General features: G+C 50.0%; 1 protein-coding gene across 1 annotated transcript in view; it reads right to left on the bottom strand.

Moving 5' to 3' along the window:
• Positions 1-9,228: 9,228 nt before the first annotated feature.
• Positions 9,229-27,221, bottom strand: part of LOC143956660 (uncharacterized) — a 56,848-nt gene continuing 38,855 nt past the window's right edge. The window contains exons 5-6 of the mRNA XM_077466847.1: positions 15,951-16,046; positions 9,229-9,293 (exon numbers count right to left, since the gene is read on the bottom strand). Coding sequence (XP_077322973.1) covers positions 9,229-9,293; positions 15,951-16,046 — 161 coding nt within the window. The remainder of the gene's footprint in view (positions 9,294-15,950; positions 16,047-27,221) is intronic.

The following is a 27,221-nucleotide window of genomic DNA, read 5'->3' on the forward strand; positions in this document are numbered from 1 at the left end:
CACCCCAAACTTAACATTTTCCACCACTACACTGCGGGACCTTATTTCACCATACCAGGCCTGCAGCCTTATCAACAGCTCGGAGACAACCCCCTTCTCGCAGTGCAACCATTACCGTATTGCAGCATACCGTTCCACTGGAATACACCAGAGGGGCACATACCACCGATGAGCCCCCCACCAGTTCCATCACATCTGTTTTTTGCCACCATCAAAGACCAAAGACACCGCCACAGCCTGCAAGGATGACCCCTTACTCTTAAGGGCCCCTCCACACCAGCAGGGCCCGCCGAATCCCGCCTTGAAGACCCAGCGCCCACAGATCAATGCAAACAGCTGAAAGGTGCACTCCGTCTCCTCGCAGGTACATGCCCACATTAATCTCCAACTCCATGTGCCTTATTACCAGTCCCCCGTTATGGGAAACAAATCTCCCTACCACATGTTTCACTTTGATTCGTGCCTTTTTAATCCTGGCCACCGATCTTGCCGTGCGCCATGTGGTCCACGCAATTATGTCGGACCACACCAACACCATCCCTGGGAAAGCCAAGTGTCAAAAAATCCAACTTTACGGCTGAGATCAGTTCCCTAGTGGATCTGACCCCAAATCATACCCTCCTACATATAAGACCAACACATCCGGTGGCCCATCTAGCCAAGCGTACCGTTGCACTTTCGGCACAACCCTGCTCCATCCCATGTCAAGAATTCCTAACCACCGAATGCACGCTTCCCTTTGCGAGATCCCCACCTGCCTGCCGTCTGACCTAACGTCTGCTCTTCTGACCCCCCAAAAGTCATATGAATGCCCTAGGATCCAGATGAGGCATATGTGACCTCCATCTGAAATGACATAACAGCAACGAGAGGTAGCATAAACACGACCACATGAAACTTCCCACAGAGCATGAAAACTGACAAGTAAAAAACACACCCCTTAACCCTCACCCCTCTTTTTTAAACCCCATCAACTAACAATTGAGGGCGCACGTAAGAACGAAACCTCCTGGATTCCCACCTCCCAATCCTTTTTACCGCCACTGAGGCGAATTGGGTGCAGTCCAGCCCCGCCGATCGAAGGGATTTTTGAAAAACTGCAACAAACTGAAACCTAGATGAAAAGGACCCATCCTCATGCAATAAGAATTGCCCACTCCCTACAGAACGAACCCCTAGGAATTCACTTACCACTCTCACTGGGCAAATCCTGGTACCAGGTAGTGTACAGCACATTCACATTCACCCCTCTGATCCGTTTTTGACCTGCACAACTTTAACAGCACCCTGTCTTCCCTGACACCCACATCCTGCATCATTAGACCCTCTTCTATCCGTTTCGCCGCGCTCACCGGTTCTCCTACTCAAAATGCTCAAAAAAACGCGATAGAAAACGATGTGCTAAACAAAATTACCTGATAACCTGAGGAATACACACCACCCAATTTCTCGCAAATGACCTATAAAACTGAAAGAGACCGGCCTCCTAGCATCTTTCTGAGAGTGACTCTTACGATACCCTTTTATCACTTGTCTCACCCAGAAATCTTTTGTGAAATCCATCAGGCCCTGAAGCTTAAACAAAAAGGCCAAACCCGCCAGCTTCCGCTCAGCTTTTGCAGAACCACAAGTCCCATGAGGCATTGCAAGGCTCACAGTTCAAAGCATGACTCCCACCAGGGCCGGTGCTAGACTATTTTGCACCCTAGGCAAGACCAGCTACTTGCCCCCCCCCCTCAAAAAAAAAATGCAAAAAGAAAAATGGAATGGCTTTGTGCAGTGTCATTAAATAATAGCACAATACACTCTTTTATCACAGATCCCAGTGTGTATTGTGTGAAATCTGTCACAATGTTTTTTTTATAATGGCACTTTTTAATTACTTCACTGTGTGCCATTATAAAAAATTTATTAGCGGCGGAACCCCAGGGCCCGATTGCAAGGGTGACCTGCGGTGGCCTGATCGTTCGGCCTGGATTAGGAACATCATAGGCCTGGTGCTGAGGATTTTGGTGGGCCCTGGATTATGAAGCCCCTTGCCCTGTATGCTACATTCAAATTTTCTCTACAGCTCTGCCTTATCCACCACTTGTGCCTAGGCATTCTTTCCATTACCACCCACTGCACCTGGGATCCCTTACCTCATTATCTACTATGCCTGTAGCCTCCCTTGCCTGACCACCCACTGCACCTACAGCCCTCTTCCCTAACCACCCAACATGCCTGGGCCCCCCATCCCTCACTATCCACCATGCCTAGGTACACCTTCCCTCACCACCTACTGTGCCTGTAGCCCCCTTTATTGCAGAAATACTACAGGAGATGGTCAGAGACTGCAAAACATACTACAGGAGAGGGTCAGAGACTGCAGACATAGTACAAGAGATGATCAGAGACTGCAGACATAATACGGGAGATGATCAGAGACTGCAGACATAGTACAGGAGATGGTCAGAGACTGCAGACATGGTACAGGAGATGGTCAGAGACTGCAGACATACTACAGGAGATGGTCAGAGACTGCAGACATAATACGGGAGATGATCAGAGACTGCAGACATGGTACAGGAGATGGTCAGAGACTGCAGACATGGTACAGGAGATGGTCAGAGACTGCAGACATGGTACAGGACATGGTCAGAGACTGCAGACATGGTACAGGAGATGATCAAAGACTGCAGACATAGTACAGAAGATGGTCACAGACTGCAGACAGGGTACAGGAGATGATCAGAGACTGCAGACATAGTACAGGAGAGGGTTAAAGACTGCAGACATAGTACAATTGAGTCCTAGCAGTGACCAGTGTGGAAAAACATTGATCACTGCAAACAGGGGTTTACAAGATATAACTATAAGTGGCAAAAAAAAACATATTTTTAACAGTCATTTCTCAAGCACAGGAGGACAGTAAATAGTTAACATGTCTGTGAAGCTCCCAGCTTGACCAGCTAATTCCTTCAAAGATAGCAAGGAAAGTTAGATAAATCAGGGATGGCTGACACCAACTCAGGCACAAATAACTATAGAAACAGCTTAAGTTTGAAGGTCTTGCAGAAGTCTAATCATCAGTCACTGTGCTGTGCAAATACAAACACAGATAAAAAGCAGTGTGAGAAGATGGAGGTGAAGTCATCCCCATCATTGTCTAATCTACACACAGGACAGGAGAACACATCAATTATTAGACTTCTGCATTAAAAGTGAGTGTGTGACATGATCACACCTTCTTCTTTCTCAGGTATGTCGGATCCTCTGCATCCCGGGCGGGCTGGGCAATCTGATTGGCTAAGGGGGTGGTAGGAGGCGGAGCAATGTAGAAGCCATGCCCTCCCACTCAGAAGAGCAGCGCTATTGGCTGCCTGACACACTGATCTGTCCCTCTCCCTCCATCATGTAAAAGCTGTGGGATGGAGAGGGGGAAGCTGAACACCGCTCTGCGATTAATAACACCCGCCCGCCGCACTGAGCGCCTTGATGTCCGGGGCCCCTCTATCAACAGCCCTGCTGGGAGCCTGGGGAGCGACAAGGAGGAAGAGATGAGGCAAGGGTCAGCAGCGCCCCTAGGTGGCAGTGCGCCCTAGGCGGCCGCCTAATCCGCCTAGTGGTTACACCGGCCCTGACTCCCACGGGCAGAGGCATGATGGGACTTGTAGTTCTGCAACAGCTGGAGGGCCGCCAGTTTGGCACCCCTTATGGATGGCAGAAACTGACCCCCCTTTCCATATGCCTGGAAACAAAATACACCACTAGTAACCTCATCTCGAACCCCCCGAAGTCAGCTCCCGCCAGCCGTACAAAAGCCAACCACTCCTTTCATACCTTGGTGTAGGGCGCTCATGTCGACCCACTTACTGACCTCCTGATCCATCCCGCAGGGACTCCAAGGCAACCTTCCAAAGCCAATCCGGGCAAGTAGGCGGTACTACCTCAAGGGAGCACGGTATATTAAAACCCTCAGAAAACCCCTCAGTCAACAGCCTGGCTGCCTCCCTATCCGAGTACCTATTTAGGAAAGGCCGCATCCTTTCCTCCTTCACCGGAGTCATCCCTCTTGTGAGCAAAGTCCCCGACACACTTACCTTTTTTGAAGCAACGGGAGAAGGGGTGATTCCCCCCCGCATCCGGAGCACTTGCTTAAAACAACAGGAACCTCTGAACTTACAGGAGCCCTTGTTAAATTGCCAGCATACCCTCCATTTTTTTCTGGCCGGTAGTCCAGAAACTGATTCGGGGCATGGGCCGAAGACATCAAGCGCATCCAGAGGCTGATATCTTTATATCTTTAGGAACTGCCCTACACTGCCTAAACTGCTAGTCATAATGCAGCCACGCGTTCCCCCCCGTACACTCTATAAGCCTCACCTATGGAGTCCATATAGCAGAACAACGCAGAGCAATGTTCTGTGTTTTTCTCACCTATTACACTGGCCATGATAGCGAATACCTGCAGCGAATTCACGAATGTCCTGGGGATCAAATGTTACCTCCTCTTCTCCTCATCCTATTTTTTGGAATCATCTGGTTTGACCCTATCCAAATTTAACTTTTCAAGGGGCAACAATGGGAAGATTTCCACGTACTCACCCTTGCCAATCTTGTCCCTGACCTCTTGTTTCAGGTGAGCTTCCAACGGCCCCTCATAGCAAAGATAAGCTTAACATTTTGCCGTATCAGCTGTCCTAACTACATCCACCCTGGCCGTAGCTGCCAGTTCCCCATCTTTTTCCCTGACCGCTGTACTCATGACCCTCCTCCCACTGGCGTGGCAGAGGGCTCCGCAAGGGCCGTGATGGTCCCCCCCACTCCCATGGTGCTACCTGTGGTGGCACCCCTTCCTTGTCTGATCGTGATGTACTGAATCATTTCCTTCAGCCCCCCAATAACTCCTGCGTTGCCCCCCCCCCTGTCCCAGGGGTGACAGGCGAACTGCTTGATGCCCGCGGGCCAGACTCCACAACCACAGTGGCATCCGTCGTAATCCCGCCTATGCTTGTAGGCCCCCCACGCCTAACAACCTGCACAATGCCACATCAACCGGAGATATAGTAGTAGACTTACCAGGCTGACTGGGCATGTTCCCCACAGCCGCTGTTCCTGTGTCTCCTGGTGGCACAAGCTCCTGATGATCCTCCTCTTCCGAGCCCAAGATTTCCCCCTCTAACCGCACTTCAATGGCTGGAATCATAGGCGTTAGGAGCCCCCCAGGTGAAGACGGCCTGGAGGCCACCGGTTCTGGCCGCACTGCAACTTGCCCCCTCTCAGTGGACCTCCAGGCGCGTAGTGTCTCCTCACCTCTGGTGAATGACCCACCACCTTATCCTGCATGAGAGCAGCCACCTGTGATTGCAGCCATTCGGGCCCCCTCATCGTCGCCATTGCCCGCAAGCAGGCCAGGATAATGTCAATGTCAGCCGTTGAAGGAGAAGCGCATAAAAAACCTCTCCTCTGCTTTCTCCCACACTTCTATTGGAAGTCCCCGCGTTCCTCATATATATTGCTCCTCCCCTCCAGTTCATTTCATCCTGCCTCCTCCACTTTAGACCTTCCCATTGTTAACCCCTTTAGTTGTCTCTCTTCTCCACCTCGTCACGGCCACCCCTTCATTACTTTTGTCCTTTCTGTCTTTCCTCACTAAAGGGCTTTTCCTTTTAACATATTTTTTTCCTATTTTTTAATTCAGTGTATGTTTAATTACTCATCTTTATCTTTAATTATTTATCTTTGCTCAACTACCGCCTATGGCGTGGAATTTGCAGTCCGCACTGCAGAATCCGGGGGTGTAATCATAGAATCATCTAGTGCCACATATTTAAAGTATAAATTCACCTATATTTGCAATCATGGAGGGAGGCCTCTCCTTAGAAACCTGGTTCTCAATCCCTCTTTCCGTCCCACAGTTTGCTAATCTAGTGAAGGGGAGAGCGCACTGAACATACGTGCAGTTTGAACAGTCCAGAAAATGCACTAAGTGGGGCACATGTGCAGCATCCAGCCTGTCTTGCAAGACAGAGGAAGATCCACGGGCCAAGAGTTTCTGTAGAAAGACTCCATATGGCTATATATATATATATATATATATATATATATATATATATATATATATAATGGCAAGCAGGAGCAGCATTTGAAAATGAGGAGCATTGGTATGTACTATTCAGTTGATCTGGAATTGCATAGGGGGGTTTTGTAAAATGTTGCTACAGGTGAACTTACACTTTAAGTTTTCCCAGATGATGTGTAAAATAGATGAGGTCTAGGTGTCACATGTAAGAGACTGAAGAGGACTGGGTGCCATGTGGCTACAGGAATGTGAGGCCTTTTTTTTAAATCGAGAATTATAATAATTTGCCATATGTCAAGGGCTCAGTTCATAAGGCAGTAGCTGAAGTTCATAAAGTAACTTTTAGTTTCCTTCTGTAGTTTGTGTGAGAAAAGTATAATAAACGACCGGTAACGAATCAATTGCCTTGGCAGTGCAGTACACTGAACTGTGTCCATTAACAAAGTGATTGGCAGAGTGCTGAAGTGGTGGATGTTGTTCATCTTCTTGGCGAGGACAAATAGTTATTTCAGAGTACAGGTGCTGTTCTTCAATGTCTTTGCGAGCCACTGAAGGAGAATACATTTCTGAATACGATCGATGTTCCTGTTGGATAAACATGCTTGATAAAGGAAAAGCTGTTGTTGCATCTTCAGAGATATGGCTTCCAGGTTTATATCTTATCCCCTAGTAAATAAAATATCCTCATGATAAAGAGTTATAATTCTGAATAGTCATACAGTTAGGGCTTTTTTTCTCAGAGAATAGGTGCAGGAACTCCCTCCTTTTGAGTCACCTCTTGTGTCCACCTCCGAGCACCATTCCTTGGTTCCACCCCCTACCCACCTCCAAGCACCATTCCTTGGTCCCACTCCCTACCCACCGCCGAGCACCATTCCTTGGTTCCACCCCCTACCCACCTCCAAGCACCATTCCTTGGTCCCACTCCCTACCCACCGCCGAGCACCATTCCTTGGTTCCACTCCCTACCCACCTCTGAGCACCATTCTTTGGTTCCACTCCCTACCCATCTCCGAGCACCATTCCTTGGTTCCACTCCCTACCCACCTCCGAGCACCATTCCCTGGTTCCACCCCCGTGCACTATTCCTTGGTTCCACCCCCTACCCACCTCTGAGCACCATTCCTTGGTTCCACCCCCTACCCACCTCCGAGCACCATTCTTTGGTTCCACCCCCTACCCACCTCCAAGCACCATTTCTTGGTTCCACTCTCTACCCAGCTCCGAGCACCATTCCTTGGTTCCTACCCACCTCCGAGCGCCATTCCTTGGTTCCACCTCCGAGCACCATTCCTTGGTTCCACCCCCTACCCACCTCTGAGCACCATTCTTTGGTTCCACTCCCTACCCACCTCCGAGCCCCATTCTTTGGTTCCACTCCCTACCCATCTCCGAGCACCATTCCTTGGTTCCACTCCCTACCCACCTCCGAGCACCATTCCTTGGTTCCACCTCCGAGCACTATTCCTTGGTTCCACCCCCTACCCACCTCTGAGCACCATTCCTTGGTTCCACCCCTACCCACCTCCGAGCACCATTATTTGGTTCCACCTCCTACCTACCTCCAAGCACCGTTTCTTGGTTCCACCCCCTACCCACCTCCACGCACCATTTCTTGGTTCCACTCCCTACCCACCTCCGAGCACCATTCCTTGGTTCCACTCCCTACCCACCTTCGAGCACCGTTCCTTGGTTCCACCTCCTACCCACCTCCGAGCACCATTCCTTGGTTCCACCCCCTACCCACCTCCAAGCACCATTCCTTGGTTCCACTCCCTACCCACCTCTGAGCACCATTCCTTGGTTCCACTCCCTACTCACCTCCGAGCATCATTCCTTGGTTCCACTCCCTACTCACCTCCGAGCACCATTCCTTGGTTCCACCTCTGAGCACCATTCCTTGGTTCCACCCCCTACCATCCTCCGAGCACCATTCTTTGGTTCCACCCCCTACCTACCTCCGAGCACCGTTCCTTGGTTCCACCCCCTACCCACCTCCAAGCACCATTTCTTGGTTCCACCCCCTACCCACCTCTGAGCACCATTCCTTGGTTCCACCCCCTACCCACCTCTGAGCACCATTCTTTGGTTCCACCCCCTACCTACCTCCGAGCACCATTCCTTGGTTCCACTCCCTACCCACCTCCGAGAGTCATTCCTTGGTTCCACCCCCTACAAACCTCTGAGAACCGTTCCTTGGTTCCACCCCTACCCACCTCCAAGCACCATTCCTTGGTTCTACTCTCTACCCACCTCCTAGAACCATTCCTTGTTGCCACTCTCTACCCACCTCTGAGCACCGTTCCTTGGTTCCACCCCCTACCCATCTCTCAGTAATGGATACAGAACCAAGTATCAATTTGTGGTGCTAAGTAATTTGTATGTAATTTGTTAATGATAGGAAGTAAAATAGACCCCCTGCAGCCAGCAACAATGATTCACCCGCAGCAACAATAGACTCTGAACAGCTAGCAACAATAGACCTCTTCATCAACAGTAGATGTCTTCCAGTAGCATAAGAGCCCCCCAGCCACAATAGATCCACCACCAGGGACAACTGACCCCCCCAGCAAAAATATACTCTCCCCCTGTAAAAATAGATCCCCTCCAGCAACAATAGATCCCCCAGCAGCCAGCATCAATAGACCCTCCAGTAAACCCCAGTGCCCCTTGCCATTACATACATTCAGAGCTGGAGGTGCCAGAACTGCATTCCTCCGCGTTACTGCTGAAAAAAAGCCCTGCATACAGTTATATTAATGGAACCAGAGGTAAGAAGGCCATAGACAATGCAAAACCTGAACATTTTATAGTTTCATAGTTTCATAGTTAGTAAGGTTGAATAAAGACACCAGTCCATCTAGTTCAACCTGAGTGAGTGTCTACAATTGTCCTTATCCCTGTACATTGCACACTTACATCAGTCCCTACCCTCAAGGAGCCCACAAAAACATTTTAAAACATTTGTTTTTCATATCATTAGTGCGTGGGCTGTGACGCACGATTTTCGTGGCACAATGGAAAGCGCCTGATCCAACATAATGGATTTTTATTAGAAAAACAAAACAATAGATAGCACAATCGTATGAGCTATTTTTGTTTTTTGCTTGACAGAACTTTTGGGAATTTCGACTTGTCTATGGCCTGCCTTAGAGTAAAAAGAGCTATGCACAGCTGGACTGCTGACTTACATGTCCACGGGATTCTGGGGCTTCTTTTAAGTTGTTTCCTAAAGAAAAAACTGAATTAAGTATTCCGTTGCATTAAATAAACTATTGTGTTGCATTAGACACATTTAAAGTACCGTAATTTTCCTATTAAAGACGTGTAACAATTCCATCTTCCAAACTTGAACTGAGTATATTTGTAATTATGATTTGTATAAGGTGGATTAAGTACTAGAAACTGAAATTAAATTACAAAATCAGTAAATGGCTGTTGTGGTTAATCACTACTGTTTCCTGCAGTGATAATCGTAATCGTGTTGGATCAAAGTGGCTAAAGGAGGGACAAACCTGATGAGTCGAATCAGTACCACAGAGTGAATTTTTATTAAAATGGATAATGAACAGGTATGTATAAAATTGTTTTATTCACAGGTAATTGCTGTTGCAATTTTGTTGCCCCCCTGACAGTGTCGCTTTCACATAAAAGTGGAGGGGCAGGTACAGTGGCATATAACAGTGCAAGAAAAGTTATTTCAGATTGATTGGCAATTACAACTATGCATCAGATGTGTTTGTATATACAGTATCTATTACAGTAGCAAAATATAATAACACATACAGTATCTCACAAAAGTGAGTACACCCCTCACATTTTTGCAAGTATTTTATTATATCTTTTCATATGACAAAACTGAAGAAATTAAATTACACTCTGCTACAATGTAAAGTAGTGAATGAACAGTTTGTATAAAAAAAAAATTAATTGGATATCCCCTCAAAATAGCTTAACCCACAGCCATTAATGTCTAAACAGCTGGCAACAAAAGTGAGTACACCCCTAAGTGAAAATATTTAAATGTTGCCCAATTTAGCCATTTTCCCTCCCCGATGACATGTGAATTGTTAGTGTTACAAAGGTCTCATGTGTGAATAGGGTGTAGTTGTGTTAAATTTGGTGTTATCGCTCTCACTCTCTCAAGATGGCCAAGGCTATAACAATATTGCCAAGGCCCTGAAACTGATCTGCAGCATGGTGGCCAAGACCATACAGCGGTTTAACAGGACAGGTTCCACTCAGAACAGGCCTTGCCATGGGCGACCAAAGAAGTTGAGTGCATGTGGTCAGCATTATATCCAGAGGTTGTCTTTGGGAAATAGACGTATGAGTGCTGCCAGCATTGCTGCAGAGGTTGAAGGGGTGGGAAGTCAACTTGTCATTGCTCAGACCATAAGTCGCACACTGCATCAAATTGGTCTGCATGGCTATTGTCTCAGAAGAAAGCCTTTTCTAAAGATCATGCACAAGAAAGCCCGCAAACAGTTTGCTGAAGATGAAGACAAGCAGACTAACGACATGGATTACTGTCAAGCGTGTGTGGCGGCAACCAGGTGAAAAGTATAAAGACAAGTGTGTCTAGCCTACAGCCTACTCAAGTATGGTGGTGGGAGTGTCATGGTCTGGGGCTGCATGAGTGCTGTCAGCACTGGGGAGCTACAGTTCACTGAGGAAACCATGAATGCCAACATGTACTGTGACATACTGAAGCAGAGCATGATCCCCTCCCTTCCGAGACTGGGCTGCAGGGCAGTATTCCTGTTCACCAATACTGTGCTAGCTGCTTTTTATTCAGTTAAACTGTACATCATTATAGTTATTGATATAAGCACAGCAATTATCTATTTTTTTACAGTATTCCAACATGACCACCAAACACACCTCCAAGATGACCACTGCCTTGCTAAAGAAGCTAAGGGTAAAGGTGATGGACTGCCCAAGCATATCTCCAGAGCTAAACATTATTGAGCATCTGTGGGGCATCCTCAAAGGAAGATGGAGGAGCACAAGGTCTCTAACATCTACCAGCTCCATGATGTCGTCATAGAGGAGTGGTAGAGGATTCCAGTGGCAACCTGTGAAGCTCTGGTGAACTCCATACCCAAGAGAGTTAAGGCAGTGCTGGAAAATAATGGTGGCCACACAAAATATTGATACCTTGGGCCCAATTTGGAAATTTTGACTTAGGGGTGTACTCACTTTTGTTGCCAGTGGTTTAGACATTAATGGCTGTGTTGAGTTATTTTGAGGGGACAGCAAATTTACACTATTATACAAGCTGTACACTCGCTACTTTACATTGTAGTAAAGTGTAATGTCTTCAGTGTTGTCACATAAAAAGGTATAATGAAATATTTACAAAAATGTTAGGGGTATACTCACTTTTGTGAGATATGTAAACTTTCAAAGTAACATGCCTTAACTATCTGAATTCTAAATAGGTCTATTATTTGACACATTAGAAAAATGTTTAATGCACAAGGACCAATGTGCTGATTTATGTGTGTCGCAAGGTCTCTGGCCTCCTTCAGTCTAATGAGAACCTCCATGGCCAAAGATAGCTGACATCCTTCTGTATGTAGTGGGTTGTGAGGCATAGTGGGTTCAAAGTGGAAGTTAGTGGGTGCCAGACACTTCTTGAATGCAAAAGAGATGTTTATTTCTCTTACAAACTATAATGGGGGAAAGAGGGCTAATGCCAGGACTCCCTTGAGTAGTTGCAAGTTCAATTAGCAGACTCCAAGTCTTCAATAGGAGAACAGCCATGCAAGGAAAGGCCTCCAGCAAGAAGCCACATCTGCATGTGCAGGAATTCTGCCTCCTATTGTACCAGTCTTTAACAGTTCCTAACACAAACATAACAGTTCTTTCAGCTTCATTACAACTTCTCCTTGTAGTGCTTCAGCCCACTGAGCTCCCGGTCTCTCACTAGACCCACTGATTCACTGACTCTGAATCCCTTGAGCTCCTCCAATCTTCACCGTGGTATCTTACGCAAGCGGCACCCCGTGCCTCTATGCTGGGTCCCTAGCTTGGCATTCCTAATATTTATCAAGCTTCACGCTTGCTGGTCTGCTCGGTCTATGGCTTTACACAAAGGCTGCTCTGCAAGAGCCACCTCTGCTGGCTGAGTCCTGGACTTGATTCTCCACCGTGCCCATTCAGTGAGAATACTGTTGCTTCAGTTACTCCCTGTGGTCCCTGGTAATAAGACGGATGGTCTCTTTGTGGCGACAGCTTCCCCTCTCCCTTCGAACATGACAGGTTCTCCGGCCGGAAGAACCATCACTTCAGGTTGGACTGAAAGCCGCAATCCCAACCCTGTGCTGCTCTCTTGCTTCTGGATAGGCCCTCAGACAGCCTAGCAGCCAGATGCCCCCAGAGAGAAGGCCCAATCTCCGGCCTAGCAGCCCGGGGCAACACGGCACACGTCAACCCAGACGACCGTCCAGGTGGCACAGAACTCACCTGACTCCACCCAAATATATAGGTTCTCCCAGAAGGCCAAAGGATTTAAGAAAACCCCAGCCCATAGGCTGGGATACCCCATATACCCATAACCTGACCTTGAGTTGCCCTTCTCATATCTAGTACCACCAAGTACCCGGCCACCTAGTGGTAGAAGAGAAAAGTGCAACAGGGCCAAGCTTAGGGAAAAAATCAATAGATCTCTAACAATTGACCAGGATAACTACTCCTGGCAAGTAAATGTGTGAGGAGCTAAACTCCACGGTGCTACGTGTGTTATTGTTCAAACTTCAGTAGAAATTTTATTTCTCTGTTTATCACTGGCCAAAGCTTAGGCTTTTCTCAAAGCCTTGACCAATGGATGGCATAAAAATGGGGTTATAATCCCTCTCCCATCTATCCAAGATTAAAAAAAAAGTTTGCAGTTTAATTATACTTTATATTAACACGTATATAAACCTAAAAACAAAAAATGCAGATCTTTAGATGAGATAGCTGCATTAATTTTAATTATCCTGATTTTTTTTCTTTATTTTCACCTTGTATTATTGTGAATAACATACTTCCTGTCCTATGGTGGCTTCACTCCATTGTATTTACAAAGTGAACCATTATTGTCACCCAGTCTGGACTGAGACTAGTAGTTTACAGAGGTAAGATAACATTGTTTTGTATATAAGTTAAAGAGGAGCTGCACAAAAAAAAAAAATATTAAAAGCCAGCAGCTACTAATATTGCAGCTGCTGACTTTTAATAATATCACACTTACCTGTCCCAGGTTCCAGCGATGTCGGCGGCAGATGACGAGCGATCGCTCGTCTCGCTGCAGCCACCGCCGCCATCCTCTGTCAGGGAATCGGGAAGTGAAGCAAGAGGGCTTCACTGCCCGGTTCCCTACTGCGCATGCGCGAGTCGCGCTGCGCTGGTTCCCCGCTGTGTCTCTGGGAACTGTGTGTTTCCCAGAACACAACGGGGGGGGGGGGGGGCGGAGCCATGCGGCGGTGGGCGGAGCCATGCGGCGGTCTGGCCGGAAGTGGGTGCAGTTACCTGGATTATCCAGGTAACTGCACCCCCCTCCCCCCCCGAAAGGTGCCGATTGTGGCACCGGAGGGGGGGAGGGATAATACTAGCGGAACTTCCCCTTTAGGGTGAAGAACCGCTTTAAGGAAGTTACAAGGCTGCTGGATTTCTGTACTTGCTGTAAGTGTTCTTAATCTGAAAAATGTAAACTAATGCAACCACCACATCAAAGGACTAGTATGTTGCATAATATAACATTTTTGTTCTTGGATTTAGATATCCTTAACCACTTGCAGACCGGACCATTTTGCTGGTCAAAGACCAGACCACTTTTTGCGATTCGGCACTGCATCGCTTTAACTGACAATTGCGCGGTCGTGCGACGTGGCTCCCAAACAAAATTGACGTCCTTTTTTTCCCACAAATAGAGCTTTCTTTTAGTGGTATTTGATTACCCCTGCGTTTTTTTTTTGCGCTATAAACAAAAAAAACGCATTATTTGCGCATTATAAACAAAAAATGCAGATCTTTAGATGAGATAGCTGCATTAATTTTAATTATCCTGATTTTTTTTCTTTATTTTCACCTTGTATTATTGTGAATAACATACTTCCTGTCCTATGGTGGCTTCACTCCATTGTATTTACAAAGTGAACCATTATTGTCACCCAGTCTGGACTGGGACTAGTAGTTTACAGAGGTAAGATAACATTGTTTTGTATATAAGTTAAAGAGGAGCTGCACAAAAAAAAAAAATATTAAAAGCCAGCAGCTACTAATATTGCAGCTGCTGACTTTTAATAATATCACACTTACCTGTCCCAGGTTCCAGCGATGTCGGCGGCAGATGACGAGCGATCGCTCGTCTCGCTGCAGCCACCGCCGCCATCCTCTGTCAGGGAATCGGGAAGTGAAGCAAGAGGGCTTCACTGCCCGGTTCCCTACTGCGCATGCGCGAGTCGCGCTGCGCTGGTTCCCCGCTGTGTCTCTGGGAACTGTGTGTTTCCCAGAACACAACGGGGGGGGGGGGCGGAGCCATGCGGCGGTGGGCGGAGCCATGCGGCGGTCTGGCCGGAAGTGGGTGCAGTTACCTGGATTATCCAGGTAACTGCACCCCCCTCCCCCCCCGAAAGGTGCCGATTGTGGCACCGGAGGGGGGGAGGGATAATACTAGCGGAACTTCCCCTTTAGGGTGAAGAACCGCTTTAAGGAAGTTACAAGGCTGCTGGATTTCTGTACTTGCTGTAAGTGTTCTTAATCTGAAAAATGTAAACTAATGCAACCACCACATCAAAGGACTAGTATGTTGCATAATATAACATTTTTGTTCTTGGATTTAGATATCCTTAACCACTTGCAGACCGGACCATTTTGCTGGTCAAAGACCAGACCACTTTTTGCGATTCGGCACTGCATCGCTTTAACTGACAATTGCGCGGTCGTGCGACGTGGCTCCCAAACAAAATTGACGTCCTTTTTTTCCCACAAATAGAGCTTTCTTTTAGTGGTATTTGATTACCCCTGCGTTTTTTTTTTTGCGCTATAAACAAAAAAAACGCATTATTTTTTTACTTTTTGTTATAATAAATATCCCCCAAAAATATATAAAAAAACATTTTTTTCCCTCAGTTTAGGCCGATACGTATTCTTCTACATATTTTTGGTAAAAAAAAATCACAATAAGCGATTATTGATTGGTTTGCGCAAAAGTTATAGCGTTTACAAAATAGGGATAGTTTTATAGCATTTTTATTAAGAATTTTTTATTATTTTTTTTTTTTACTAGTAATGGCGGCGATCAGCAATTTTTATTGTGACTGTGACATTGTAGCGGACACATCGGACATTTTTGACACATTTTTGGGACCATTGTCATTTTTACAATAATCACTGCTATATAAATGCAGTGATTCCTGTGTAAATGACACTGGCAGTGAAGGGGTTAACCAGTGGGTGGCAGTGTAGGGGTTAAGTGTTCCTAGGGGTGTGTTACTAACTGTGGGGGGGGGGGGTTGGGCTTTCATTTAGTGAACACTGATCTCTGCTTCAATCACATGGAGCAGAGATCAGCTTCACTAGTTGCTAGGCAGAATGGAAAAATGCTGTTTACACAGCATTTCCTCCATTCGGCCGCTCCGTGAGACGATTGCGGGGATGCCCGCGGCGATCGAGTCCGTGGGTCCCGCGACCGGACTCACAGGGGTCCCGACCAGCGCAGGAGCGCGCCGCTGGTGGCACGCTCCCGATGGCAGGGCGGCATTGAATATTGGACGTACCTGTACGCCAATATGCCTGCCCGTGCCATTCTGTCGACGTACATCGTCGTGCGCTGGTCGGGAAGTGGTTAAAGAGTGCTTTTTGTCGTGAGGTGTAACTAATCACAAATCATACTTACTTTTCCTTTTGTGTTTGAACAACAGAAATGCTATCATAAAAGTTATGAGGATGATGCTGCCTCCTGTTAGATAATATATCCAGGATATTGTGGAATCTAAACAAAAGTACATAAAAACATACACTGAACATTTTTTTTACTTGCACGGGTTTATAACATCAACAATCAAGGCATGTGCTATGAAACACATTTAAATGGCCTATGAAATCTGTGGCAAATGTAGCGCCCCCCTGGGTTTACTGAAGGCAGCTAGCATTTACCCCAGGGCTAAGTCCATGGCTATCATGGGGAGTTTGGAACAGAAATTGGGCCTCAGTCACTTTTGATCTTTTCAAAGCCTTGATGCAGAACTTGAAAAGAGGTAGTAGGAGAGAGGGTTAGGGGTCTCAGATACCAGTAGCAGATCACTTACAGACTCCCTGGATCCAGAAAAGTATAGTTTCACAGTATCAGAACCTTTAAGCTGACCCGGCGATACTGCAAACACATTTTCAGATGTAGAACAAGATCCAGCTTTACAGTGTCAGGACCTTTAAGTCGACCCGGCAACACTGTAAGCACATTTTAGATGTAGGTGCTTCCTCCAAACGAGTCCCCAGGCCCTCCTGAGAGACCAGCCTTCATCCTGGCTTTCTCTAGCATGGGTCCTCCCCTGGGTCTTCTCACCTTGGCTTGGCTTCTTCCACAGTGGGCAAGACAACCTAAGGACCCCCTCAGAATTTTGTAGGCCCTGGATAGACTTCTGGGCCTACTTGCAGAGATCATTTTAGCAGCATGTCCTCAGGCCAGGAGGGCCTTGGGTAAGAGAGACTGAACACATGGCCCCACCCAAATATATAATCCTTTCCTTGCACCAGCAGCCAAGAACCTCCTACAGGGCTGGCTGGAAGCAGAATAAATATTCATAACTCAGTCTAGTTGTACTTTCTCATGGCCTGTGGTACCAGTGACACCTACTGTGGACAGTGAGGAATGCACAACCCAATTGAGATTAGGGAAAGATAAACTGTACAATCAGTCTGAGCTGCCTACACCCAGCCAAAAACTAAATTTACATTGTGTAGCCCCAGTTTAGGACCAGGGGGCTACACAAGCGCTAAGATTATTTAATTAGCAAGAATATTTGGTACATTTTTAACCAACACAAAGAAAGTCAATCGTGGAATTTTTAAGGCAGCACAAAATCTCTTTAGAACTTGTCATTCACGATAGTGTCTTTGAATCATTATCAAAATAATGAATACACATGTAGCACCCTTGTCTTAAACAGGGACTACTAGTAAATTTAGCTGTGCTAGGTCATAACTAACCTGGCTGAGTTGTAGTTTTTGTGTGCATTAAGGCTCGGTTCACACAGGGGCGACTTGTCCAGACGACTTCGCTGCCTGACAAGTCGCGCCCCGTTCTGTACTACGGAACCGTTCTAATAGGAGCGACTCAAGTCGCTCCGACTTAGAAAAAAGGTTCCTGTACTACTTTTGCGGCGACTTCGGGCGACTTGCATTGACTTCTATACAGAAGTCGTTTTGCAAGTCGCCGCTGAGGTCGCGGCAGGTCGCGGCGCTGCAAGTCGTGCCGCCTACTGTGTGACCCGAGCCTTAGGTTTTCTCCAAAGTATGGTGTAGCTGTGGTTCCTCCCTTCTGTCAGTAGGTGGAACTGTTACCTTTAACATTAGTATGATGAGCTACAGTGGAGCTAGGTTATGAATATGGATATTTCTCTCAGCCAATCCATAAGAGTTTCTCAGGCTGCTGAGCATGCTGGGAAATGGTATAGATATTTGGGGAGGTCAAGTGATCAGGGTCCTCCTACCTAGGATGTAGGAGAACCTGTTTGCTGCCTGGAGGCATGGGGGAGGCTCTGCCAGAGAGAGTGAGCCTGCTGTTGCCTGGAGGCATGAGGAAAAGGATGAAGTTCTGAGATGAAGTACCAAAGGTTACTCTTCCATGAGCGGGGGACTTTAGAGAGGCTGGGAAAGTGTCAAGAGGGACTTATCCATGGAAACCCTGCACTGTGTTGTGAGTTTTTGGTTGCTATAGGAGATAGCTGTTGCTAAGTAAGCACAACACATTGAGTGCAAGCCCAAGGCCCTTGTCCTGCATTGCTGTCTACCTGGATGTTTTGTTTTTGGAGTCTGCTAATCTGTCTGCCTACTGTACTAGGGTGTCCTGTAGCTGAACCCTCTTCCCTTAAATTTTTACTGTTGTGAGCAATGAACTCACTTTTGTTCATCCTAAAAGTGACTAGCGCCCATGTTTTCTGCAACTGTTCACACCCACCATGCTGAAGATCCAGCACCCTGAGGTGAAATGTCAGCCCTTCCTAATGCCGGGGGTCAAGGGGGCACTACACACATTAAAAACCATAAAAGAACAAGTCTCATAACAAACTATTTCAAAGTTTAACAATACTTCTTACTGCCTCAGGCCAGTGTCAATGTCTAACCAATATTACAAAAGTCAGTACTAGCAAGTGTAAATGCATGAGGCAAAAATCCTCAGATGCTGGATCTACAGTGGCTAGAAACAATGTTGAATCAACATGTTTTCCAGAAAACAGTGCCTCTTCATCAAGAGTGCTGTACACATGGGCGTCCGCAGAACTTTTTCCAAGGGGGGGCATCATTTCAAGGCCACTCATGCTCCGCCCCTTTTCGACAATCTCATGAAAATCTTTACACTGGTAATACATATGTGTTATATAACAGATAATTCATCTTCACTTTGTATTGGAAGTGACTCTGGCAGCTGTGTTCCATGCCCATATAGCCTAGAGAATGTACATCTTTTTACATTGCAATACATCTGTTGTGGCCATATTTTGATCTCATACTGTCACTGTATAGGCTGTTTTCATCAAGATAAAAATATGGCCACAACAGATGTATTGCAATGTAAAAAGATGTACATTCTCTAGGCTATATGGGCATGGTACACAGCCACCTGAGTAACCTTGCGGACACCCATGCTTTCAAAAACCAGCCCTGGAAAAAATTTCATACCAGCCTCACAGCATTATTATACCAGCCCAACAGCATTATTATACCAGCCCAACAGCATAACGTCATTATTTTCTGGTTCATGAAAGGGAAAAACCATGCATTTTAAAGCACATTTGATGAAGAGAGTATTAGATATAGATATGAAATCACATAGGGCTTTATATATATATATATATATATATATATATATATATATATATATATATATATATATATATATATATATATATTCAAATTCCAGTTAATAGTGGTAAGTGATCAATCATCAAGGGGGACCCCAGAAACTCTGAACGTGGGGGGGGGGGGGAACCACCTTCTGCAGAAAGAATACTCTAAGGTAAGGGGGGTGGGTTACTAATATAAGGAGGAAACCCTTTATATCAGTGCCCCTTACATTATCGTATTCACTCCCCCCTTACATCAGTGACCCCCGACTGGCCTGGCGGTGCTTTCACTGACCTCCTCTCAGGTGCAATGTGCAGGGCTCAGTCAGTCGGCTCCAGCTTGGAGGTCTTATCCTATAGTCTCCTATCCACAGTCCACACAAATCTGACTTCTCCCATGACCCCCATCCCGGCGGTGCTCCCACTTTTGACTCCTCTCCAGACTCCCTCAGAGACTTCAGACATGCTACAGGAGATGGACAGAGACTGCAGACTTGATGCAAGAGCTCAATGCAGCCTCACCAGTGCCCATCAAATTCAGCCTCACTGTGCCCACCAAATGCAGCCTCACTGTGCCCACCAAATGCAGTCTCACTGTGCCCATCAAATGCAGCCTCACTGTGCCCATCAAATGCAGCCTCACTGTGCCCACCAAATGCAGCCTCACTGTGTCCATCAAATGCAGCCTCACCGTGTCTATAAAATGCAGCTTTACTGTGCCGTGAATGCAGTCTCACTGTGCACATCATTGCAGCCCCTCCTGTGCCCCATGTCCCAGTCTGCAGTCCCTGTCTGTGGGAAGGTGTGTTGTTTATGCTCGGTACAGTACCTTGCATGCCAGCAGGATATCCATGACGGCCAGCAGCAGGCAGGGTCTGTTCTCGTTTTGGATGGGGACGGTGCTCCTTCCAGAGGATCTGTCTGCTGTGAGATGGAGTGGTCCCTGGCCACCTGCACCTTCAGCCGTCCTCATTTTCTGGCCCCAGTCTGCCTGCCCTCTGGTCCTGGGGAAGTGGAGTGAAGTGGAGAGCACTGAGTGGGAGTTGGAGAGAAGGGGGAGCAAAGAGTTGGAGAGAAGGGGGAGCAAAGAGTACTGGCGGGGTTGGAGAACACATGGGTGGGGGCAAAGAGTGAGGGGGAGTGGAGATCACAGGGGTGGGGAGCGGAGAGCGCTTGGGGGGGAACTTGAGAGCACTGGGGGGGCCAACAAGAACAGGGGTAGAGAGCACGGTAGGCTGAGAGCACTGGGGGGGCTAAGAGTGTGGGGTGGTGAAGAGCACTGGGGGGGGTGAACAAAGAGCAGGGGTGAGTGGAGAGCAATGGGGGGGAGCTTGAGAGCACCAGTGGGGGCCAGAAAGAACAGGGGTGGAAAGCATGGGGGACTGGAGAGCACTATGGGGGGTGGAGAGCACATGGGTGTGCGCAAAATGCAGGGGGAGAGGAGAGTACAGGGGTGGGGAGTGAAGGGGGCTAAGGGGGAGCCAAAAAGGACAGGGGACTGGAGAGCACGGAGGGTAGAGAGCACTGGGGGGGGGGGGCTGGAGAGCACCAGGGGGCAGATAGAACAGGGGTGGGGAGTAAGGAGGGCTGGAGAGCACTGGGGTGGGGGCTAGAGAGTGATGGAGAGAGCTGAAGAGCACTGGGGGGGGGGGAAGAACAGGGGGGGAGCATTGGGGGGAGGGGAGAGCACTGAGGGGAGAGCACTGGAGGGGAAAGAACAGGGGGAGAGAGGAGAGCACTGGGGGAGAGCACTGGGGGGAGTGGAGGGCACGGGGGGGGAGAGCACTGGGGGGAACAGGGGCGGAGAGCACTGGGGATGGTGGCTAGAGAAGGATGGGGAGAGCTGGAGAGCAGCAAGAACAGGGGAGGAGAAAACTGGGGGGGGCAGGAGAGTGTGGTGGTGGTGGAGGAGAGCACTGCGGGGGGGGGGGGGCAGGAAAGTGTGGTGGTGGAGGAGAGCACTGGAGGGGGTGGCAGGAGAGTGTGGTGGTGATGGAGACCACTGGGGGGGGCAGGAGAGCGTGGCGGTGGAGAAGAGCACTGGGGGGAGGCAGGAGAGTGTGGTGGTGGAGGAGAGCACTGGAGGGGGTGGCAGGAGAGTGTGGTGGTGGAGGAGAGCACTGGAGGGGGTGGCAGGAGAGTGTGGTGGTAGAGGAGACCACTGGGGGGGGAAGGAGAGTGCGGTGGTGGAGGAGAGCACTGGGGGCAGGGGCAGGAGAGTGCGTGGTGGAAGAGAGCACAGTGGTGGAAGAGAGCATGGGGGGCAGGAGAGTGTGGTGGTGGAGGAGAGCACTGGGGGGGCAGGAGAGTGCGGTGGTGGAAGAGAAGAGCACTGGGGGGGGCAGGAGAGTGCGGTAGTGGAGGAGAGCATGGGGGGGCAGGAGAGTGCAGTGGTGGAGGAGAGCACTGGGGGGGCAGGAGAGTGCGGTGGTGGAAGAGAAGAGCACTGGGGGGGGCAGGAGAGTGCGGTGGTGGAGGAAAGCACTGGGGGGGCAGGAGAGTGCGGTGGTGGAAGAGAGCACTGGAGGGGCAGGAGAGTGTGGTGGTGGAGGAGAGCACGGGGGGCAGGAGAGTGCGGTGGTGGAGGAGAGCACTGGGGGGGCAGGAGAGTGTGGTGGTGGAGGAGAGCACGGGGGGCAGGAGAGTGCAGTGGTGGAGGAGAGCACTGGGGGGGTCAGGAGAGTGCGGTGGTGGAGGAGAGCACCGGGGGGGCAGGAGAGTGCAGTGGTGGAAGAGAAGAGCACTGGGGGGGGCAGGAGAGTGCGGTGGTGGAGGAGAGCACTGGGGGGGGGGGGCAGGAGAGTGCAGTGGTGGAGGAGAGCACTGGGGGGGCAGGAGAGTGCGGTGGTGGAGGAGAGCACTGGGGGGGCAGGAGAGTGCGGTGGTGGAAGAGAAGAGCACTGGGGGGGGCAGGAGAGTGCGGTGGTGGAAGAGAGCACGGGGGAGCAGGAGAGTGTGGTGGTGGAGGAGAGCACGGGGGGCAGGAGAGTGCGGTGGTGGAGGAGAGGAGCACTGGGGGGGCAGGAGAGTGCGGTGGTGGATGAGAGGAGGACTGGGGGGGCAGGAGAGTGCGGAGGTGGAAGAGAGGAGCACTGAGGGGGTCAGGAGAGTGCGGTGGTGGAAGAGAAGAGCGGGGGGGGCAGGAGAGTGCGGTGGTGGAAGAGAGCACGGGGGGGCAGGAGAGTGTGGTGGTGGAGGAGAGCACGGGGGGCAGGAGAGTGCGGTGGTGGAGGAGAGCACGGGGGGCAGGAGAGTGCGGTGGTGGAGGAGAGGAGCACTGGGGGGGGGGGGGGGGCAGGAGAGTGCGATGGTGGAGGAGCGCACTGGGGGGGGGGGCAGGAGAGTGCAGTGGTGGAAGAGAGCACTGGGGGGGGGGTCAGGAGAGTGTGGTGGTGGAGGAGAGCACGGGGGTCAGGAGAGTGCGGTGGTGGAAGAGAAGAGCAGGGGGGGGGCAGGAGAGTGCTGTGGTGGAGGAGAGCACTGGGGGGGGTCAGGAGAGTGTGGTGGTGGAGGAGAGGAGGACTGGGGGGGCAGGAGAGTGCGGTAGTGGAGGAGAGGAGCACTGGGGGGGTCAGGAGAGTGCGGTGGTGGAAGAGAAGAGCGGGGGGGGGGGCAGGAGAGTGCGGTGGTGGAAGAGAGCAGGGGGGGGGCAGGAGAGTGTGGTGGTGGAGGAGAGCACGGGGGGCAGGAGAGTGCGGTGGTGGAGGAGAGGAGCACTGGGGGGGGGGCAGGAGAGTGCAGTGGTGGAAGAGAGCACTGGGGGGGGTCAGGAGAGTGTGGTGGTGGAGGAGAGCACGGGGGGCAGGAGAGTGCGGTGGTGGAGGAGAGGAGCACTGGGGGGGCAGGAGAGTGCGGTGGTGGATGAGAGGAGGACTGGGGGGTCAGGAGAGTGTGGTGGTGGAGGAGAGCACGGGGGGCAGGAGAGTGCGGTGGTGGAAGAGAAGAGCAGGGGGGGGGCAGGAGAGTGCGGTGGTGGAAGAGAGGAGCAGGGGGGGGCAGGAGAGTGCGGTGGTGGAGGAGAGCACTGCAGCCCCCCCCCCCCCCCCCCTCGATCCTCCTATCCAGGCACTGTAGCACGGATCATGGCCATCTACTCCTGTGTATCACAGCGCTGGATGGCTGTGTTCGGCGGCCGCTCTGTAACACAGTCCCGCCCTCCCCAGACCGGCTCATGTGATAGGCGGAGCGTTGATTCTCTCTATTATCACACGAGATGGTCTGGGGGGGCGGGACTGTGTTACAGAGCGGCCGCCGAACCCAGCCATCCAGCGCTGTGATACACAGGAGAGAGCGCGGGGGGGGCAGGAGAGTGTGGTGGTGGAGGAGAGCACGGGGGGCAGGAGAGTGCGGTGGTGGAGGAGAGGAGCACTGGGGGGGCAGGAGAGTGCGGTGGTGGATGAGAGGAGGACTGGGGGGGCAGGAGAGTGCGGTGGTGGAAGAGAGGAGCACTGAGGGGGTCAGGAGAGTGCGGTGGTGGAAGAGAAGAGCGGGGGGGGGCAGGAGAGTGCGGTGGTGGAAGAGAGCACGGGGGGGCAGGAGAGTGTGGTGGTGGAGGAGAGCACGGGGGGCAGGAGAGTGCGGTGGTGGAGGAGAGCACGGGGGCAGGAGAGTGCGGTGGTGGAGGAGAGGAGCACTGGGGGGGGGGCAGGAGAGTGCGGTGGTGGAGGAGCGCACTGAGGGGGGGCAGGAGAGTGCAGTGGTGGAAGAGAGCACTGGGGGGGGGGGGTCAGGAGAGTGTGGTGGTGGAGGAGAGCACGGGGGTCAGGAGAGTGCGGTGGTGGAAGAGAAGAGCAGGGGGGGGCAGGAGAGTGCGATGGTAGAGGAGAGCACTGGGGGGGGGGGTCAGGAGAGTGTGGTGGTGGAGGAGAGGAGGACTGGGGGGGCAGGAGAGTGCGGTAGTGGAGGAGAGGAGCACTGGGGGGGTCAGGAGAGTGCGGTGGTGGAAGAGAAGTGCGGGGGGGGGCAGGAGAGTGCGGTGGTGGAAGAGAGCAGGGGGGGGGCAGGAGAGTGTGGTGGTGGAGGAGAGCACGGGGGGCAGGAGAGTGCGGTGGTGGAGGAGAGGAGCACTGGGGGGGGGCAGGAGAGTGCAGTGGTGGAAGAGAGCACTGGGGGGGGGGGTCAGGAGAGTGTGGTGGTGGAGGAGAGCACGGGGGGCAGGAGAGTGCGGTGGTGGAGGAGAGGAGCACTGGGGGGGCAGGAGAGTGCGGTGGTGGATGAGAGGAGGACTGGGGGGTCAGGAGAGTGTGGTGGTGGAGGAGAGCACGGGGGGCAGGAGAGTGCGGTGGTGGAAGAGAAGAGCGGGGGGGGGGCAGGAGAGTGCGGTGGTGGAAGAGAGGAGCAGGGGGGGGGGGCAGGAGAGTGCGGTGGTGGAGGAGAGCACTGCAGCCCCCCCCCCCCCTCGATCCTCCTATCCAGGCACTGTAGCACGGATCATGGGCATCTACTCCCGTGTATCACAGCGCTGGATGTAACACAGTCCCGCCCTCCCCAGACCGGCTCATGTGATAGGCGGAGCGTTGATTCTCTCTACTATCACACGAGATGGTCTGGGGGGGCGGGACTGTGTTACAGAGCGGCCGCCGAACCCAGCCATCCAGCGCTGTGATACACAGGAGAGAGCGGACTCAGAAAAAAAAATAATGCAGCATGGCAGCGGCGGCGGCAGTGGCAACACCTTGGGGATTCCAGGGGGGGCACTTGACCCCCCTTGCCCCCTGCTGCGGACGCCCATGGCTGTACAAGGAGGTCTACAACCAACATAGATCTAAGTTTTGATACACAGCAATCAATATGTGCTAACGTTGATAACTTCTTATCACAATTATTAAGTATCTGAATGGAGTAACCAAACTATAGTTGCTCCAGGTGATCCAAACAGGCTACAAAACGTGAATCAACTGGTCAGATGGGGTACACGCCCTGCCACTGCTGCAGAAACACGTGAAGTGCACAAAAAAAAGAAAGGTTGCACTCCCCCTTTTTCGTCCACTTCACATATCTCCCAAGAGTTCCCTAAGGTACCCCATGAGTTGTGCCACTCCTCCTCCCAAGCAGACAACTGGAACAACTAGGGGGCATTAGTGCCACCCCACAGGAAGAACAAGCAGCACATCATCCTATGGACATACAGTTAGGTCCATATATATTTGTACACAGGCATCATTTTCATACTTTTTGGTCTGTATGCCACCAGAATAAAATTAAAACGAAACAATCCAAATTAATTTGAAGTGCAGATTTTCAGCTTTAATTCAAGGGATTAAACATAAATACCAAGTACAAAGTTTAGGAACTTCAACCATTTTTATACACAGCCCCCCTATTTTCAGGGGCTCAAATGTAATTGGACAAATGAATATAATCATAAATAAAATGTTAATTTTTAATAATTTGTTGAGAATCCTTTACTGGCAATGACTGGCTGAAGTATGGAACCCTTGAACATTACCAAAATCTGTCTTTCCTCCTTTCCAGGCCCTAACTATAGCTGTCTTTACTTGTTCTTTGTGGGTCTTTCTGCCTTTAGTTTTGCCTTCAGCAAGTAAAATGCATGTTCAAATGGGTTGAGATGAGGTGATTGACTAGGCCATTGCAGAATATTCCACTTCTTTTCCTTCAAAAGCTCCTGGGTTGCTTTTGGAATGTGTTTTGGATCATTGTCCATCTGTACGGTGAAGCGCCGTCCAATCAACTTTGCTGCATTTGTCTGAATCTGGGCTGATGATATATTTCTAAACATTGCAGAATTCATATGGCTGCTTCTGTCTTCTGTCACATCATCCATACACACTAATGACCAGGGCTAGACTGGGACATAAATTTGGTCCTGCACTTCATCCAGACTGGCCCACTTTAATTCAGCAAAAATGCACAAAAACTGTATATAAGCTATATGCAATTGCACAAAAAAAATTGTAAAAACATTCCACTATTGTGTATAGGAGAGGGCATAGCCTCACCAGTGCCTATTAATTCAGCCTCACCAGTGCCCATTAATGCAGCCACATCAGTGCCCATTAATGCAGCCACATCAGTGCCCATCAGCGCAGCCACACCTGTGCCCATCAGTGCAGCCACACCAGTGCCCATTAATGCAGCTACAGCAGTGCCTATTAATGCAGCTTGATTAGTGCCCATCAGCGCAGTCACACCAGTGCCCATTAATTTAGCCTGATCAGGCTAAAACGGATGGATGAAATACGGACATGCTGTCCGCATGTGTGAAAGGGGCCTATCTCTGCTGCTATCTTTCTGATGAATTTGTTTTGTTTTTGAAGCCTTATAATGGTCTGTTTCACTTGCATGGACAGCTCCTTTAAAAGCATGATGTAGATTTGCAGCAATAGATTCCAAATGTAAATACCACACTTAGAATCAACTCCAGATCTTTTACCTGCTTAATTGATGAATAAATAATGAAAGAGTAGCCCACGCCCAGGGCCGCTGATAGGCCAGTACAACCGGCCCTGATGTACCATGCCTGGCATCCTCAGCTTAGCAGGAGGGGCCCAGGCAATCTCAAAGAGTGCAGCATAAAAAAGAAAAAAAAATCCTTTCTGAATTACACACCACCCCGCTGCTCCGCTGCTCCTATTACCTTAGGGGGTGTATTTTTAAATTTTCTGTGACCCTCCTCTATGATGTGTGCTGGTGGGAGACTGGGAGTGGAGGGACTATTTTTTCAGTGTCGGGCGCATTCTGCGGCCGATCCGCATGGTGGCCCGGGCTTGCCTTCCCTGGCGGAGTGATCTAGCTTCCTCCACTCCCCATTCCGTAGTGGCGTCCGAGAGGAGAGCAGACTAGAGAGGCTGTGAGGCGGGTGTGTTTAGGGTGGATATACACTACAGTGCATTGTCTGCAGGCAGCACATTATGGCATGGATGGTAATCGTATCATAACACACAGGCAGCAGGCACTCAATCATGGCTCTGGCTGGCAGTGCTCTGTCACAAGAAAAATAATATGTCTTTCGTGATTTGGTAGTGAAAGACTTAAATGATTTGAAGCTGAAACCAGTCCAACCTGCACAGGATTTTAAGGCAGGATTGGACTCATTATGAGAAAGGATATAGTGGTTCGTTCGGCGGACAAAGGGGTCGCCGAAT

The sequence above is a fragment of the Lithobates pipiens genome, unplaced genomic scaffold (assembly GCF_037356315.1).
Source record: "Lithobates pipiens isolate NorthernLeopardFrog02 unplaced genomic scaffold, aLitPip1_a1.2 Scaffold_4, whole genome shotgun sequence".
NCBI classification, from domain to species: domain Eukaryota; kingdom Metazoa; phylum Chordata; class Amphibia; order Anura; family Ranidae; genus Lithobates; species Lithobates pipiens.